A 20,617-nucleotide genomic window follows, 5' to 3' on the forward strand; every position below is an offset into this window, starting at 1 on the left:
TCCCATAGATATAACAGTGATCATGCACGCGCACTCATGAAGGAAGAAAAATTGTTGTGTCCATTGTCATAAACTTTATATCTTTAACTCTTACCCAAAACTTGTTTCCATATTATCTCTTTGTTTCATATTTATTAAGCTATCATTTGCCTCCATTAATCTATATCTGTAGCATTTTAATGTGTATTTGTATGCAAAATAGATTTAATACTTAAAAAAAGTGTTAATACTTAATACCAGGTTGTTAAATGCAAAATCAGTATTTTATATTAATAACTAGTATTTATATAGCACCTTTCTCCCAGTGGGACTCAAAGCACTTTTCAGTACTCGCTCTTGGAAAAAAACAAATTGGCAGCTGAATAATAAGTTATAGTTATTATTAACCAATTTAGTGGCACTCATTTCATCAACCTAGGAAGGATAAAGGGCTGAGTTGGCCCTGCCGAGGTTTGAACCTGTGACCATGGATCTTTTAAACAGGCTTTTTTGTAGTAAGGGCATTTACCAACTGAGCTACCTCACCAGCCTATTTTGGATTATATGTAAGCACAACACTTAAACAGATAGGAAAGTCAAAATTAAATTTGCATTATTCAGATAGAGCCCTGATATTTTAAGACATTTTAAATTCACATCTATTTTCAAACGTGCTTTGTTCTCTTGGTATCCCTTGTTGAAAAGGCATACACACATATCCTACACTAGTGGGAGCTAGCTGCTGATTGGTGTCTGTACACATTTGTCTCTTGTGATTGGCTAACTAGATGTGTTCATCTAGCTGCCAATGTTACTTCAGCAAAAGACAACAAGAGAATGAAGCAAATGTGATAACGGAAGTAAAATTGAGAGTTGATTAAATCTGTATGTTCTATCCAAATCATGCAAAACATTTGTTATGCGTTTCCTGTCCCTTTAACCCATTATGTGTAAAATTATGCAATAAGTGTGCTTCTAGGGCTTCCCATTGAAAGCACTGGGTGTGCTACAAGTAGGCTGACCATATTGCCGCTTTAAAAAGGGACACATATGAAAAATACATATGTTAGGGCTGTTTTCAGGGCTGTTTAAAGAAATGGTTTTGTATAAGAACCCTCACATATGTATTTTTCATATGTGTTCCTTCTTAAAGCGGCAATATGGTCAGCCTAGCTACAAGGTATATTGGTGTATAAAATGGTTTGGTAAAGTATTTAAGCCAACAACTTACAAAACCTGAATGAGCATTATTGCTTGTGTGAGGCTGAGCTAAAAAGTCACATTGCACATTACTAACTGCACTTGTCTTGTAATTATGGCCAAAGTTCTTAAAAGGACAGTATACTGTAAATTGTTTTTCCCTTAATGTGTTTCCAATTACTTTTGTTACCAGCTGCAGAGCATAAAATGTATGAGATTTGCTTTTTTAAGGCTTATTTGTGTATATGAATTAGCTGAGTTTGTGTTTTGAAGCCACAACCAAATAAAAGGGTTTGAGCTTGTAGGTATAATCAGATCTCATTACTTTATCACATTGTGTACATATACATGCTTCTTTATCTTATATCTGTCAATAAACCAATAACCAATACTTAGAGAAAACAATGGAAAATTAACTTGTAAATAATTTAATACACTCCAACAGGTAAAGTGGATCATTGGGAACAAATTAAATGGGAGAACATTTTTGAGTAAACTTTTCCTTTAAATTTAGATAATAATGTCCTATAAGCTATTTTTACTTAGTAGGAAATTACACACAAAAAATAGCAAATGACTATTTTTTACCACCAAAGTGTATGATCTTGTGATATACACAACAACAACACAAAACAATACATTGTGCGTGTAAATAACTCACTTAAAGCATTGGGAACATTGGAATTGCTGTTTAAATGCAATAAGGGCAAAAGTCTAAAAACTATTTCAGGCCAGGCGTTTGATACAGTTGATGGGTTTCTTTTAGGAGGAACAATTCCTCTTTCAATTAAAGAGGGGGGGGGGGGGAATAGTATCTATCTTAAATGATATAGGTCTATTACAAGTGTAGAGCTAAAATATTAACGCTTTTGAGCGCTATAACCTTTAAAGGTAAATCAGTAGCACTGTTACTCTTGCATTTATACTACAAGTTGAAAGTAAAAAGTTATCTCTGAAGAGAAACACTCGGACGCACTAGCATCTGGAGGTCAGATAATGCAGCAGTGCTAAATTCCTCTCTTCGTAGACTTCTATTAGGCACGCTGAATAGCCATGTTCTGGTTTTGGTTCCAGATGTGCCCTATAGCAGTAGCTATGTTAAGAAATAGTTTAAAAAGCATTGTTCTTCACTCAGAAGAAAATGTTATTTCCATTTATGATCCAAATATGATATAATTTTTCATCTCTCAACCCCAGATAGATTGTCATCCTAATAAATAGTGGTAATGACAGCAAAGATATCACATGAGATTTTGGAATGTGTAATATTATTGTCTTTACATTATAAATTATAATATTAATAGATTTATATCAAGTTTAAAAATCTGTTTTTTTAACTTATTTTTCAAGATCAAAGGGTTTATGTTGATGCAGAGGTTTATTTTACACAATATATTATGGTGAATAGCACATTTAAATTATTTTTAAATTTTAACTAAAATCTAAAATAACTGTTAGCAAATTAGACAAAGTATATGATAAAACTAACATCTATAGGCTCTAAGACTCAGAAACAGAGTTATTAGTATGTTTAGCACTAAAAGTGTTTACTGATCATTTCAAATATACAGTTTATTAAAAATGTGCAAAATATAAAATAAAAATATTATTGACTTAAATATGTCATTTTAGCTAATAAGATACAAATAAACAATCTGTGGATTGGAGTATTACAGTGTGTATTGTGAATAATTATAGGATCACTAAACAGAGTAGAAAAGTTAGTTCTATTATCCCTCCCACTGCATCATGTGGCAGCCATCAATAGGGATGGGCGAATGTTTTTTGCAACATTCGAAAAAATTAAATCAATTTTAACAAATTTGTTTCTTTGTTTCAAATTTTTATTGTCTGTACAACATTTTAATATTCATTTAATATATTAGTGCTTCTAATTCTTTCTTTAAATGTAATATTTTGATTCAAATTGTTGTAATAATTCATTTCGAATTAGGCAATATTCTAATTTGAAAAATTCTAATTGATATATTTGTAAAAGTATTTCTAATGCTCTCATTAAATGTAATATTCAAATTATGCAATTTTTAAAACAGAAACTTTTAAATTGATATATGTGTATATATTATATATCAATTTACTAAATTCCCTTCCTCATGAACTATTGAACTTCTGAATAGTATTGTTAAATTGAAATGTTACATTAGAAATTTCGAATGTGGATATTCAATCTAATTATGAACATTGGAAAAGAAAAATAACATTCGAAAACAGGAAATAACACTTGATTACAGAATTGTAATGTATTTTCATTCTTATCAACATTCGATTGCCCAAATTAAATGTCCACAGCACTATTCATTCTACCCAAATGAATTACACTTTCAGCACATTCACCCATCCTAGCCATTAGCCAATCACAAAATGTAAATATATATATATATATATATATATACACACACATTCTATGAATCTTGCACACGCTCAGTAGGTGCTGGTAAATTATAAAAAGATTGTGCTCGTTAGATAATGGGAGTAAATTGAAAACTTGTTTAAAATTGTGTGCTCTATATGAATAATAAAAGTTTAATTTTGCCTTGATTGCCCCTTTACATTCTGGTTAAGAGGGAAAATATTCTACAAAAAAAATCATAACCTATCAACCACTATTGGGTGTCACATGTTTAATGAATACATCACAGAATGGCAGCATAGTTATCCAATATAAACTGTATTATGAAATACTTGTGTTTGATCTTACCAACATATTGGACAGCAGATGTTATAGAGGTAGAAATTGTAAGCAATCTATACCATTTATGTGATTGCAATTTGCAGAAAAGCAAAATACAAGCTAATAACTTAAACATTACTGCTTGTAAAATATTTTTGCCTAATATCCTTAATTGAAGTTTTGGGTTTTTCCAATGGATAACAATCACTAGTTTTCCAAACCAAGAGAGTCTGTTAGTTTAATGGTTAGTACATTTGCCCAGCAACGTATTTATCTACAGTCCTATTTTTTAATCTACTTTCTTATACCATTAGTATTCTGAGGCAGGTGTTCATCATTAGGCTAAACATTTCTGAGTATCATTTGATATCTACCTTTAGGTAGTTTTTGTTTATGTTGCTTTCTCAAGCAGTTTCAGTGCACTTGTAATTATATGCGGCATGGAACTTTTACCTTTTGTGCATTGACTAGGGGATGTTTTGTATAGTGCATTACTCTTGTTTTGGAATTTACATCCAAGTATTTACAACTAAATAAGAGTGTATGCCATGAAACTCAAACTTACTGCACCCATTTACTGGAATACTTTTTGTAGATCAACCTTTTTTCTGTTGCATTTCAGGTAGGACAAGTGTTGGGTTTTTTGTTTACTAATTATGCTGCATGTAATCCTGCTTAAATGAAGTGTTTTGCTTTTTTAAAATATTTTTAAAAAATGTCTGCGATAGGCTAACATGTCTATACATTTAAAACAGTGAGATATACTCAAATAATTTTATTTTTTAAGTATTTATTTAATACATCTTAATTAAAAATGTCAGCTGTATTCCATTATGCTGTAATAAAATATTTCATTAATTTATGGATACTGGCCATTATTTCATTTTAATAGAACAAGCTCCTGGGACATTTTGCACAGTTTTCAAATAAAAAGTCATTTCCAATCCATTAGAAAACTCCATGGAAACCTATTTAGCACTACAAATTGTATTCATGTGTGATAACATCCCCTATGGGTTCTCTAGGAAAAAGTTGACAGTGGAAAACAAACAATTTTGAATTGAAGTTGAGATGAATGAAAATGAGATATATAAAGTATAATTAAAAACCTGCATTCAACAGTTATTTTAATTGTTGAATTAATTAGCTGCCATGTGGGTTTTATTTTGTTTTGACTACATGGCTTTTGTTTTTATTAAAGTCTGTAAAATCCCTGATAAAACTCCCTTTATAAACCTGCACTTTGTATCTATGTAGTACCATCTACTGTATCATCTCAAAGTTTATAAAGCCTAATTCTTCATGATATCCCAAAAGAAAATAAACAGATTTATTTGTAACTAAAATATTCCTCTAGAAAGCAGCAAATGTAAATGAATAAAATGTAGAGCAAGTATAATATTTTAACAAATAAATGTTACCATTTGTTCAAATACTGTTTTTATACATAAAGTTTTCATTCCATTCACTATAAACTATGTGCTAGCATATTGCCAAACCAAAAAGCAGATATTAATTATAAGTGGTTTGTGGACCCTCACTAATAAATAGTAATTTTACAGTGAGTGGATTATAGGATGTCCCATTATGAATGTGGTCCGGGCTGAAAAAGATCACCAGAGGTTACCAGTCAGTAAAAGAAGATATTAGAATAGTTATACAACTTACTAATTTAATCAACTTTATTTCAAACTGCCCATTTTGCTGTGTGCAATATCAAAACGCACATCACTGTATAATTTTACCCATATAAATACACTAATACAGAGTCCATACAGCACATATTTTGTTAATTTATCACATCTTATAACATTGCTATGGTACTTATGGATAGCACATAAATGTCCACATTCATTATTTACTCATGTTTTTAATTAGCATAGAGGAATAAGTAAGAAGTGGGTAAGACTGGGGGGGGTAGCTAAGGAGGTGGGCTGTTCCCGCAGGTGTGGTATCCTCCCACTGCTCATTGCTTACCAATAAATACAGAGCACAAAGTAACTTCTCACGCAGCATCCTGAGACATCTCAGCAACAAGTAAGTGACTGCTTTTATAAACTTCTCTTCTATTTAATTATTATTTTAAAAAAATTGGATGTAGCTGCTTTCTATTTTTCTTTCTTTCTTTTTTTTCTTTTTTTCTTTCCTTCCTTTCTTCTTTACTGTTGAGACATATCTTACAAGATAGTTGAGGTATTACTGATGGTATGGAGATTAGTATACTAGTAAGAACTATTTTTTTTAATATGCTGCAGATAAAACATGGATATTTTATGCATTAATAAATACATAGATAAATACATAAACGCAGTTCTTGCAAATTTTTAATTTGCTTTATAAAAAAGCAATAACTTAAAAATGTAAATTGATTTATATAAATTAAACATGGCATTTCCAGATCTTCATAGAGATAATGAATAAAAGTTGTTCATGTAAATGACCGACTATTCAGTCCCTAGCTGTAAATCTTCATATTTATATTCATGTTTTACATGTGTGATAAGCAGAGAAGTGTTTGAATAGATTGGATAGTTGTATATAAAATATTTTGCTGATCTTACTTCCTCTTATCAATGGGTCCTTATTTCCTGCACTACCTTAACCACTCAAGCTAGGCTGGATTCAACTCATTTAGCAGAAATAGGATTTCTTTGCAATTACCTAACAACTATTGTTATCCATTGGTTATAGATCACAATGGCTTACCCAATCACCAATCAGCCTCAAGGTATCCAGGGGATGAATGTTGATAGCAGCAAAAGCACATGGGGCACTGAAGTCACAGAATGTTGTGACGATATGGGAATCTGTAAGTATCACAATTACCAAATTCAAATTATTCAAACAAGTAATCTATAATATTATTATACACTTTCATTCTAACAGTATTTTACTTCACCTCATTCAAATAATAAAAAAGTTGGAAAGTTTCTATTAACCTTCACACATTTTGGCATAAAAAAAATCTTTGTTACATTACACAGTCTGCATAGCTCTTAACATGTCTTAGATAGTCTGGTGAGTCAGGGAGCTCCAAGGGAGAGTGGCAAAATTTGGGGTATGGATGGACTTCAGAAAACCTGGACAAAAACCCAGGTCCCGAGGTGCTGTTAGAGGGACAGCAGGCATCTGAGTTTGCTATTTTATATGACCTTGATATATATATATATATATATATATATATATATATATATATATACTACTAGCAGGTGTCCCAGCACCCCAGCCAAGGCAATATATCAGCCACCTGGGTGCAATCCTCAAGAAGTCATGTATAGATTATTTTGGAAGTGAAGGGCACTCTCAGTTTTTTTTAGAGGAACATAAAATGTTTTTATTTGTAATAACGAGTCATCAAGGACAAAGTCGACGTTTCGGTTCGCTTCAGAGCCTTCTTCAAGACATAGAAAATCTCAAATCGGTGTGTAGCCATACTCCCAAAACAGGAAATGCGCTCATCGTGAGCACATTTCCTGTTTTGGGAGTACAGCTACATGCCGATTCAAGATTTTCTATGTCTTGAAGAAGGCTCTGAAGCGAGCCGAAACGTCAACTTTGTCCTTGATGACTCGTTGTTATTACAAATAAAAACATTCTATGTTCTTCTAAAAAAAAAACTGAGAGTGCCCTTCACTTCCAAAATAATATATATATATATATATATATATATATATATATATATATATATATATATATATATATAATGTAACATTAAACAAAAGGGTGATTTGTGAATATTTTTTATTACAGACCTTACATTTTTGTTCATAGAACATGGTTATTTGTAAAAATAGTTACTGTAAGACTCAATATCAAAATAGACTTGTTAGTTCATTTAAGGAGGTAATGATGTAGATAAAGGAGAATGTTTCCTGAAATGACAATAAATGAATATTATTTTGTTTGAGGCTGTGAAACAGGCACATAGTGTAATGTAATCATGTAACACATATAGCCAAACATGAATATCACGCAGAGGGCCACATTCTCTCATTTCCTAACTAGTCTCTATAGTTATTGTTATTCTTTCAACTCTTTAACTTTTTTCCATTCATTAGTAAACAGACTTCATAGACTTCCATCAGAATGTTGATACTATAGAAAGTATAAGTGAATCAAGCCCACTTTGTCACAGGTCCATGCATAGTTTTGCAGGTTCAAAAACATCTTTTCCAGCCTCACCAGTTCTTAGGTTATTCTGTGGAGTCCATTAAAGGGATAGGAAACCAAAAAAAGTTATTGTGTGATTCAGAAAGAGCATACCATTTTGGAAATGTATTTCTATTATAAAATTTTCTTAGTTCCCTGATATTTTGTAAAGCGCTACCTAGGTAGGCATCTGGAGAACTACATGGCAGGAAATAATGCTGCCATTTAGTGCTCTTGCAAAATGATGACAATCTTGCAAGCCTGCTTCCATATAGTGCTTCAGAAATGGTCCGGCTCCTGAGCATAAGTCCCTGCTTTTCAACAAAAGATTACAAGAGAACTAAGAAAATTTGATAATGGAAGTAAATTAGGAAGTAGTTTCAAATTGCATACTCTATCTGAATAATGAAAGAGAAATTTTGGATTTCATATCCCTTTATATAAGAATAAAGAGGTGACTGTGTTCTGTAAATTAACCTTAGTTGGTGAAAACTGGAGAAGCTGTTAATGGCTCTACCCCAGTTACATTCTGTGACATAGTCTGGACTCTGTAGCCTCTGTAATGCTGCTTATTATTTACTGTACACTTAAAGGGACACTGAACCCAAACATTTTTTTTCGTGATTCAGATAGAGCATGCAATTTTAAGCAACGTTTACTCCTATTATCAATTTTTCTTCGTTCTCTTGCTATCTTTATTTGAAAAAGAAGGCATCTAAGCTATTTTTTGGTTCCGCACCCTGGAAAGCACTTGTTTATAGGTGGGTGAATTTATCTACCAATCAGCAAGAACAACCCAGGTTGTTCACCAAAAATGGGCCGGCATCTAAACTTACGTTCTTGCTTTTCAAATAAAGATACCAAGAGAATGAAGAAAATGTGATAATAGGAGTAAATTAGAAAGTTGCTTAAAATTGCATGCTCTATCTGAATCACAGACAAAAATTGGGTTCAGTGTCCCTTTAACTATCCTAAGTACACCAAAAAACAATAGTCAAAAGTCATATATGTTGTGTGTGTATAGCAGCAAAATGCACCTTCTATGTAAATTTAGAGGATTTTATTTGATAAATAACTCACATTTTATTAGATCCCTCTTTCTTATAAACATCCATTTAGTAGCACATAATATACTCCCATTCTCATTATATTCACATAACCTCTTATCTTTCTCAGGTCTGTGTGGAACATTTGTGCCCTGTATCTTGGCATGTAGAGTGGCCGCTGATTTTGGGGAGTGTTGTTGTCTTCCATTTATAGGAGGAGGTGTCCTTGCCATGCGAACAGGAATCAGAGAACGCTACCGTATCCCGGTAATTGTAAACACCTTCTGCATCATTACTAACTGCAATCTCCTCAGCCAACTGCTTAATACCTTCTTTGCTATATCCAAACTGTACTCTTTCTCTAAATCATCTGCTGTTATTCTCCTCACCCTGCTCTCTCTGCAGTCTCCTCATTAAACTCTATTACTTTCCTACTTTCATTGTACTCTCACGCTAGAATTCCTCCTGCATTTTTTTCCTCTTATTCTCCTTGTACTGTCCTCCTATATCACTCTCTTTATACCCCCCATCGAACACACCCTTTACTCTTTACTTCTAGGCTCCCTATACTCTCCTCTTCTAACACTCCCTGTACTCTCTTCTTCTAGCTCTCTCTATACTCTCCTTTTCTAATACTCCCTGTACTCTGTTCCTCTAGCTCTCTCTATACTCTCCTTTTCTAATACTCCCTGTACTCTCTTCCACTAGCTCTCTCTATGCTCCTCATCTAATGTTCTCTGTATTCTCTTCTTCTAGCACTCCCTATACTCCTCTTCTAACACTCCCTGTACTCTCTTCTTCTAGCACTCACTATACTCTCCTTTTCTAATACTCCCTGTACTCTGTTCCTCTAGCTCTCTCTATACTCCCCCCATCTAATACACCCTTTACTCTTTACTTCTAGTGCTCCCTATACTCCTCTTCTAACACTCCCTGTACTCTCTTCTTCTAGCACTCCATATACTCTCCTTTCTAATACTCCCTGTACTCTGTTCCTGTAGCTCTCTCTATACTCTCCTCTTCTAACACTCCCTGTACTCTCTTCCTCTAGCTCTCTCTATACTCCCCATCTAACATTCCCTGTACTCTCTTCTTCTAGCACTCACTATACTCTCCTTTTCTAATACTCCCTGTACTCTCTTCCTCTAGCTCTCTTCTAGCTCTCTCTATACTCCCCATCTAATATACCCTTTACTCTTTGCTTCCAGCGCTACCTATACTCCCCTCATCTAACACTCCATGTACTCTCTTACTGAAGCACTTTCTATACTCTCCTACACTCCCTGTACTAACTTCCACTAATATTCCCTATACTCTACTCCACCCCCTGTACCCTCCTCCTCTCACACTCTATGAAATCTTCAGGGCATGAAACAGAAGTTATGTAGCAGCGGTCTAAAGGCAGCTGCTCTATAACCTGTCCGCCTGCTCTGAGGCGGCGGACAGAAATCAACAGAAATCAACACGATCGAATACAATTAGGTTGATTGACACCCCCTGCTAGCTTATGCTGTCGGCATTTATCAATGTGCAGCGGACATGATCCGCTATATCGTATCATGTCCGCTGGCACAATCATAAATATGCCCCTTCTTACACTCTCTCTGCTCTCATCCTCCTCTAAAGCATCCTATGACCTCTATGCACTCTCCTTACTAAACTCCATTACCATTCTGCTTTTATTGTACTATCATACTAGAATTCTCCTTATTCTTCCTGTACTGTCCTCCTATAACACTCCCTCTACTCTACATCTCCAACAGTCCTTATAATCTCCTCTAATGCTACATGAACTCCACTAAAACTCCCTATAATATACACCTCTAATCCTCCTATACCTTCCTCTTCTAACACTTCATAAACTCTCTTCCTCTAACCTTTTCTGTACTCTCCACTTCTAAAATTTCCTTTACTTTCCTGCTCTAAAATTCCCTGTACTCTGCTCTCATATGTTCCTTGTACTTTCCTCCAGTTACTCCTCTGTTTTGACATCTTTCTCTCCTTTCTTTTATATAAACCTTATTTCTGTTAACACTTTTTGTACTCAAGTACTTTCACTTGCTAAGTAGTCTCTCTTTGTATTCTAGGGCACTATTTGCGATGATTGCATATGTCTCACATTCTGCTACCCCTGTGCAATCTGCCAGATGGCCCGTGAGCTAGACATGAGGAAATGAAGAGGAAGGAATTGTGTGTGTAGCAATATGAATATTTTTTACTGATTACAACCATTATCAGTAATACAGACTATGTAGCCTCTTAATATTAAAGCAACATTCAGCACATAACGTCTGTTTCCCGGCGAGCCTGAAGGGCATGAAGTGTAAATTTGCTGTCCTTCAAAATAACTCAACACACAGCCATTAATGTCTAAACTGTTGGCAACAAAAGTGAGTACACCCCTAAGTGAAAATGTCCAAATTGGGCCCAAAGTGTCAACATTTTGTGTGGCCACCATTATTTTCTAACACTGCCTTAACCCTCTTGGGCATGGAGTTCACCAGAGCTTCACAGGTTGCCACTGGAGTCCTCTTCCACTCCTCCATGACAACATCACGGAGCTGGTGGATGTTAGAGACCTTACGCTGCCCCACCTTCCATTTGAGGATGCTCCACAGATGCTCAATAGGTTTTAGGTCTGGAGACATGCTTGGCCAGTCCATCACCTTTACCCTCAACTTCTTTAGCAATGCAGTGGTCGTCTTGGAGGTGTGTTGGGGTTGTTATCATGTTAGATTACTGCCCTGCGGCCCCGTCTCAGAAGGGAGGGGATCATGCTCTGCTTCAGTATGCCACAGTACATGTTGGCATTCATGGTTCCCCCAATGAACTGTAGCTCCCCAGTTCCGGCAGCTCTCATGCAGGCCCAGACCATGACACTCCCACCACCATGCTTAACTGTAGGCAAGACACACTTGTCTTTGTACTCCTCACCTAGTTGCCGCCACACACGCTTGACACCATCTGAACCAAATAAGTTTATCTTGGTCTCATCGGAACCACAGGACATGGTTCCAGTAATCCATGTCTTTAGTCTGCTTGTCTTCAGCAAACTGTACGCGGGCTTTCTTGTGCACTATCTTTAGAAGAGACTTCCTTATGGGACAACAGCCATGCAGACCAATTTGATGCAGTGTGCGGCGTATGGTCTGAGCACTGACAGGCTGACCCCCCCACCCCTTCAACCTCTGCAGCAATACTGGCAGCACTCATACGACTATTCCCCAAAGACAACCTGTGGATATGATGCTGAGCACGTGCCCTTAACTTCTTTGGTCAACCATGGTAAGGCCTGTTTTGAGTGGAACCTGTCCTGTGAAACCACTGTATGGTCTTGTCCACCATGCTGAAGCTCAGTTTCAGGGTCTTGGCAATCTTCTTATAGCCTAGGCCATCTTTATGTAGAGCAACAATTCTTTTTTTCAGATCCTCAGAAAGTTCTTTGCCATGAGGTGCCATGTTGAACTTCCAGTGACCAGTATGAGAGAGTGTGAGAGTGATAACACCAAATTTAACACATTCACACCTGAGACCTTTTAACACTAACAAGTCACACGACACCGGGGAGGGAAAATGGCTAAGTGGTCCCAGTTTGGACATATTCACTTTTGTTGCCAATGGTTTCAACAAAAATGGCTGTGTGCTGAGTTATTTTGAGGGGACAGCACATTTACACTGTTATACAGGTTGTACACTCACTACTTTAAATTGTAGCGAAGTGTCATTTCTTCAGTGATGTCACATGAAAAGATACAATAAAATATTTACAAAAATGTGAGGGGTGTACTCACTTTTGTAAAATACTGTATATTGTACCAAAATACCATCAGATATAGAAATAAATATTTATTTATGAATAAACAGGACATATTCTTTTTTATTTATTTATATATATATTATTGAGGTAAGAAACAGATCAATACAAAATGTAAACAGTGAAATGCAATGTACATCTAGAAATATAACGTTATTGTACATATAATAATAACATGCATCCTTTAGGAACATCTATTTTATATTATCTATTGTCATTGACATGTCTAAAATACAGTGGATTACAAAATGATGCCTCATTGCAAAATCTCCATGTGACCAAGAAGATCATAGAAAAAGCCTCAGATTTTAATTATTTTTTAAATGCGAATACTAAATATGAACATTGAACTATACTATGGTCAAAATTAGAAGGGCAAGGGGTAAGCTATAAAATGAGAGAAGCATTCTAATCTATAGGTTTAATGATGTTAGGTGTTGCATAGATCTACAAAAATGAAGGTGGAAAATTCCAGGTAGAGTGAACTATCATTATCCTATATCATATTCAAACAATAAAGGAATATATCTGTTGCTCTCAACTAACAGTCAGTTAGATTACAAGTTATGGCGTTATGGCTGCTCGCTAATTTCATGTACGTTATTTTCATTGTGCCCCTTTCATAACGTAGGTTTTACAGGTTTGAAAAAACCTGGCTTCTGCGGGCGATATGGTTACATTGAGCTCCATGCTTCACCCAAATACAAGCGCTATTTTGACGTGCTCATGCACGATTTCCCCATAGACATCAATAGGCTAACACCTGCGATTGCAGAATGAAAAGCTCCACAACGCAGCCCCATTGATGTTTATGGGGAAAGAAAAAGTTCAGTTTAAACCTAAACCCCTAACTTAAAAACCATGTCTAAACAACCCTAATCTGTCGCCCCTAACATCGCCGCCACCTACCTACATTTATTAACCCCTAATCTGCCGCCCCCAACATCGTCAATCGCACACACACACATGCATACACAGTCAGTCACACGCACATATACCCCCACATGCATACACAGTCAATCACACACACACACACATACCCACACATGCATACACAGTCAATCACACACACATACCCACACATGCATACACAGTCAATCACACACACACACACATACCCACACATGCATACACAGTCAATCACACACACATACCCACACATGCATACACAGTCAATCACACACACACATACCCACACATGCATACACAGTCAATCACACGCACATACCCACACATGCATACACAGTCAATCACACACACATACCCACACATGCATACACAGTCAATCACACACACACCCACACATGTATACACAGTCAATCCCATCACACACATACCCAGACATGCATACACAGTCAATCACACACACACACATACCCAGACATGCATACACAGTCAATCACACACTAGGGTTGCCACCTGTCCCTTAAAATACAGAACACTTATAAGTTACACATGCTGCAGGGTGTGCAGGGAGCAATATGAATAGTGCTGTCCAGAAACACAATACATGTTCCTCCCTGCACACCCTGCAGCATGTGTAACTCATAAATGTCCAGGAAAACATGGCTGAGGTGGCAACCCTATCACACACACACATACCCAGACATACATACAGTCAATCATGTCACACACATACCCAGACATGCATACACTGTCAATCTCACACACATAGCCAGACACTCACAAACAGTCACACACACATTTTTGTTCTGCTTGATTGTATCCAATCCCAACTGTTGGCTATAATAAACCACACATGGAAACTTCAGTTTTCTCAGGAGCAGCATTGTGCATTTATTAGCAGTACTGATAGATTCAAAAGCAGTAATTTTATCCACTCAAGCAGAACAAAAATGACATACTCCTGTAAGCCTCAACATCCAATTTGAACAAGTCAATAAAGACATTGGAATGGACAATAACAGTGAGCTGTGTGAGACATCTGCCTGGTAAGGAAGGGGTTAATAAAGGAAAGAGAGGGTCAGTTTGTTTATTTAACAGGGGCACTGCATGGCATAACCTGTAAGAGCCAGCACCATCATGAAGATTAATTACAGCTGTGGTTTATCAAGCAGAAGAGACCAAACACAACTATGTGTAACTTAGCTGACAGCAAACTAAATTCATGCTCAGTGGGAACAGTCAGTGCCTCCCAGTGTTGTCCCCATGCAAATATCTGAGCTCTTACTGCTCTCACTATCCCTCCAATTTGATTGTCTGACTGACACAATATGTACACACAGCTCTCCTCTAAATGCAGGCACCAAAAACACTGCTACTGTCCTGCACTGCCTACCTCTCTTGTAGCCAGCTCTGTGAGTCCTTTCTGCTCTCACTATCCTTCCAATGTTCTTCTCTGACTGACACAATATGTACACACAGAGGTCTCCTAAATGCAGGTGTTCCGGTAAGAGGCCGAACATTTGAAAAGAGCGAACCATGTCACTTCCTGTGACGTTACATCAGCTGTTTTACACATTTTGGCCCTAATGCACATGCGTGCTAGCGTCATCACATACCTGGCCGCATACGTCACTGGTAAACTATTTAGACCTGTGAAATTCAGAAGCCTTTCTATAGCGCATGCGTGGGATTTTCTATCACAAATGGGGGGTTTATGGAAAGCTGTTTATTCGTCTCCTCAGCAATATTCAGAAGTCCACCCCCCCCTGTAACTACTCCCATGAAGCTGAGTCTCCGTGCGTGCATGACAAACAGTTACTCGGCTATCGCCACTGCTTCTTCTGTTGATCCAATGCAACTTTTCACAGGCTCACTTTTTTGTTGCAGCAGTAAGCATTGGATCAGCAGAAGAAGCAGTGGCGATAGCCGAGTAACTGTTTGTCATGCACGCACGGAGACTCAGCTTAATGGGAGTAGTTGCAGTGGGGGGGCGGAGTTCAGAATATTGCCGAGGAGACGAATAAACAGCTTTCCATAAACACCCCCATTTGTGATACAAAATCCCACGCATGCGCTATAGAAAGGGTTTCTGAATTTCACAGGTCTAAATAGTTTACCAGTGACGTATGCGGCCAGGTATGTGATGACGCTGGCATGCATGCGCATTAGGGCCAAAAGTGTAAAATAGCTGATGTAACGTCACAGGAAGTGACATGGTTCGCTCTTTCAAAAGTTCGGCCTCTTACCCGAGCACAGGCACTAAATACACTGTACTGCCTACCTCTCTCATAGCCAGCTCTGTTAGTCCTTTCCTCCCCAGCACTAGAAGACTGCTGCTCTGCACTGACTGAACCCTCCCCCTCCACTCGGGCGGGAACCCCTCCCTCACACTCTGATTTGCTGGCCCTTGCTCCAAGGCATTCTGGAACATGTAGTTCCAGCCCTTCAGTTCAGAGACTAGGCTGAGAAGCACCAGACTAAATTTCTGGAGCGGCGGTCAGACAGAGGGCCCTGTAGAGGTCCCAAACTACTTGCCAACAGCCAGTCAGGGGCCAGGCCCTCTCCCAGTGGGCCCCTGACTGGAATCACCCATTTCACTGCTTCCCGGGGAAATTTCCAGGGACATTATTTGTCCGGGGACAGTCTCCTCAATCTGGGGACTGTCCCCCGAAAATTGTGGACGTCTGGTCACCTTATTGTAGGGGTAATTTTAACTTTTAGTGTAGTGTAGTAGACAACCCAAAGTATTGATCTAGGCCCATTTTGGTATATTTCATGCCACCATTTCAGACATCCAAACTCTCCCTGAAGTTCAGTGAGTCTCACTGACTGTAAAAGAGGCTCCCTGATGCCAGTAAATGGAATGCAATCTCCCTGAAACTCCAAGTACCATGATCCAATGTGGCCGAAATCCGGAAAAGTGTTTCTTTAAGGAATGACTTTAGTTACTGGGACGTTATAGAACCCTCAAAGCATGCATCAGTAGCCAAAAAGCCCCCCACTTATTTTAATAAAATAAAACACAAATAATACCTTATTTACTGCACATAATTAAACTTCATATTCTAAAATATTTAAGCATTCAACAAGCATACAATCCCTGGAAAATAGGTTTGTTGTATGTAGTTGTGCAATAAAGCTACTTTTTTAATGTGACTTTAGTGGGAAGCTACTTTATGGATAAGTCTATCTTATTTAGGATTTCAAGGTGTCCAATGTATAACTGGGGGGGGGGGGGTGTCAGTGTAGTAGTGGGTGAAGCCACCTCCCTGAAATTAGTTTTTGCAGGTTGGGATGTCTGCCATTTCACCGCCAAATGAGATCAAATTAAAAAAAATTGCTATCTTTTTCACTAACTTTAGGTTTCCCACTGAAATTATTTACAATTAGCTTGTGCAATTATGGCACAAATGGTTGTAAATGCTTCTCTGGGATCCCCTTTGTTCAGAAATAGCAGACATATATGGCTTTTGCATTGCTTTTTGATAATTAGAAGGCAGCTAAATGTCGCTGCGCACCACACTTGTATTATGCCCATTGCCCAGCAGTGAAGGGGTTAATTAGGTAGCTTGTAGGGTTATATTTAGCTTTAGTGTAGAGATCAGTTGCCCACTTGACACATTTCACCCCCTGATTCCTCCCTGGGCCCTCACAAACTGCCAGTACTAAAATAAAAGCCCTTTTTTTTCAAGCATTTTTTTTAAATACATTCATAGTTTCTGCAGTGTAGGTTCCCCCCTAAACCCCCAACCTCAACGATCCCCCCAAACAGTTCTCTTAACCTTCCCCCTCTTCCTATGTGTGGCCATTTTAGGTACTGGCAGCTGCCTGCCACTACCCAATTTCTTAACAAAAATGTGCTTTTTAAATTTTTTATGTAACCCCATGTTTCTGTAGTGTAGCTGCCCCCCCTCAATATTGTACACCCCTCCCAGATCCCATGATCCCGCCCACCTTGCCGGAACTAGTCCACTGATGGTCCACCTCCCTGCAGCTGCTCCCACCCACCAACGATCGGCACCATCGCTGCATTGTGGCCCTCTCTGCATTTGTGTGCCAAAAAAGGTATTGCAGTGTGATGCCTCAATATCGAGGCATCATGGCAATACCTTGAAAGTAGCTGGAAGCGATCAGGATCGCTTCAAGCTGCTTTAAACCCCTAATGACGTACAGGGTACGTCGCTGGTCTTTAAAGACCAGTTTGTGCATGACGTACCCTGTACGATGTGTGTCGTTAAGGGGTTAAACAACTTTCCAATTTACTTTTATCACCAATTTTGCTTTGTTCTCTTGGTATTCTTAGTTGAACTCTAAACTTAGGAGGTTCATATGCTAATTTCTTAGACCTTGAAGGCCGTCTCCAATCTGAATGCATGTTGACAGTTTTTCACCACTAGAGGGTTAGTTCATGTGTTTTTTTTATATATAGATAGGGTTACCATATTGTCACTTTAAAAAGGGACACATATGAAAAATACATATGTCAGGGCTGTTTCAAGAAATGTTTTGAATAAGAACCCTGACATATGTATTTTTCATATGGTCCCTTCTTAAAGCAGCAATATGGTCAGCCTACATATAGATAACATTGAGCTCACGCACGTTAAGTTACCTAGGAGTGAGCACTGATTGGCTAAAATGCAAGTCTGTCAAAAGAACTGAAATAAGGGGGCAGTTTGCAGAGGCTTAGAAACAAGGTAATTACAGAGGTAAAACGCGTATTATTATAACTTTGTTGGTTATGCAAAACTGGGGAATGGGTAAGAAAAGGGATTACTGTATCTATCTTTTTAAACAACAACAAATCTGGTGTTGACCGTCTCTTTAATAATCCATATAGAACTTGCAATTTTAAAGAAACTTTCTAATTTACTCCTATTATCAATTTTTCTTCATTATCTTGCTATCTTTATTTAAAAAGCAGGAATGTAAAGCTTAGGAGCCGGCCCATTTTTGGTTCAGAACCTGGGTTACGCTTGCTTATTGGTGGATAAATGTAGCCATCAATAAGCAAGCGCTATCCAGGGCGCTGAACCTAAAATGAGCCAGCTCCTAAGCTTTACATTCCTGATATTTAAATAAAGATAGCAAGAGAAGGAAGAAAAATTGTTGTGTCCATTGTCATAAACTTTATATCTTTAACTGTTACCCAAAACTTGTTTCCATATTAGCTCTTTGTTTCATATTTATTAAGCTATCATTTGCCTCCATTAATCTATATCTGTAGCATTTTAATGTGTATTTATATGCAAAATAAATTTAATACTTAAAAAAAGTGTTAATACTTAATACCAGGTTGTTAAATGCAAAATCAGTATTTTATATTAATAACTAGTATTTATATAGCACCTTTCTCCCAGTTGGACTCAAAGCGCTTTTTCAGTACTCGCTCTTGGAATTAACCAAATCGGCAGCTGAATAGTAATAGTTAACGCAAAAGATTGCAACCGCACTACACACGTGAATAGGGACTGCTATTTGTACCTACTTTTATTTTTACAGTGGGTACTTGCTGGAGTGCTTATGCAAGAATCAATGATTCAGAAAAAAGTAGAGTCAGAAATGTGAGTTTCTGGCTCCAAGGGCAGATTGCATTTATTAGCACTTACTGTCCCCTACTACTACTATAGATATCAAAACCTTGAAAAGGAAGAAAATGTGGGTGGAGCAGCGTGTGTCTAAAATTAAAACCTAACTTTTATTTCAACACTTAAAAAAAGAAGAAAAATAATAACATACAATTAAAAACACAAATTTGCGTAGAACTTGGAAATTAGGGTTAAATTGTACCCTTTATTTAGTATTTGGATGGGGTAACGATATGAGAGAGGGGTATCAATATTCAGATATTATAGTACTCAAATAAGGTTATCTGAAGAGCTGATATAAGTGTGGATTCTCTTGTATCTCTGACAACTATGTTACTGTGTCAAATTATTGTTGTGCATACATACAGTGTTACTAAATGTATTTTATCTCTCTGATCTAACTGAATAATATACACCTCCTCTATTGGGCTTGTATATCGAACTGAGGTGATGAAGTGTCGTGTTCAGTTAAATTAATGAGAGAATAAACTTTTATGATTTAGGATTTTAGTATTGTGTATATATGCAGAGGTGATTCTGCTATATGTATTGAACTTTTATGATTTAGGGTTTTAGTATTGTATATATATGCAGAGGTGATTCTGCTATATATATTGAAGTTCAAATATTGAGAAAAAATGTATAAATCGAGTTACAGTACGTTGTAGAGATAAGTGCCTTTAGCTAATGCTTAAATAGCAATTTTTATATTAGTCCTTACACAAGTAATAGGAGCATTCCCCTTATTTCTGGGGTACTGTGCTTTATACAGAAGTTGTTGTATCTTTTCTTTTAATTTTGTTTAAGTGAATATATCTGCAAAATTAAATCATGCATGTAGACACTTCTATACATATGTATTTTGTTGTTTAACTCGTTAATGCCGATACTTTGTATCAATAGTTGGAGATGATATGGGTTAATACTTGTGATCGATATCTTAGTGTGATAATGTGACTTAGTTGTTATTGTGCTTCTTGTTCAACCTATTTGTTCTAGTAAACATGGATACTTGTGGAGTATTGAAGTCACAAACTTCAAATGAGGTAGTTATTGGTTCTATTTTATATATATAGAATCAAATCAGTATCGAGCTAATTGCTCTTTCCCCTTAGTATCTATGTATGTATATTGGCTTTGAATTAATTGCAGTTTTGTGTGATTCAGTATGTTACATAACTTTGTATATTTTTCTTGAATTTTCTTGGAAGTCACTACACTTGACCTGATGTATTATTTCTTT

The 20,617-nt window shown here is 36.8% G+C and overlaps 1 protein-coding gene across 1 annotated transcript; it reads left to right on the forward strand.

Moving 5' to 3' along the window:
* The first annotated feature begins 5,344 nt into the window (after positions 1 to 5,344).
* LOC128638119 (cornifelin homolog A-like) lies at positions 5,345 to 12,932 on the forward strand. The gene is made up of 3 exons (XM_053689983.1): positions 5,345 to 6,680; positions 9,197 to 9,333; positions 11,154 to 12,932. Exons 1-3 carry the CDS (start codon positions 6,569 to 6,571, stop codon positions 11,241 to 11,243), a joined length of 339 nt encoding a protein of 112 aa, XP_053545958.1. The 5' UTR covers positions 5,345 to 6,568; the 3' UTR covers positions 11,244 to 12,932.
* The last annotated feature ends 7,685 nt before the right edge of the window (positions 12,933 to 20,617 follow it).

This window comes from Bombina bombina, chromosome 8, assembly GCF_027579735.1.
Source record: "Bombina bombina isolate aBomBom1 chromosome 8, aBomBom1.pri, whole genome shotgun sequence".
In the NCBI taxonomy this organism is placed as follows: Eukaryota; Metazoa; Chordata; class Amphibia; order Anura; family Bombinatoridae; genus Bombina; species Bombina bombina.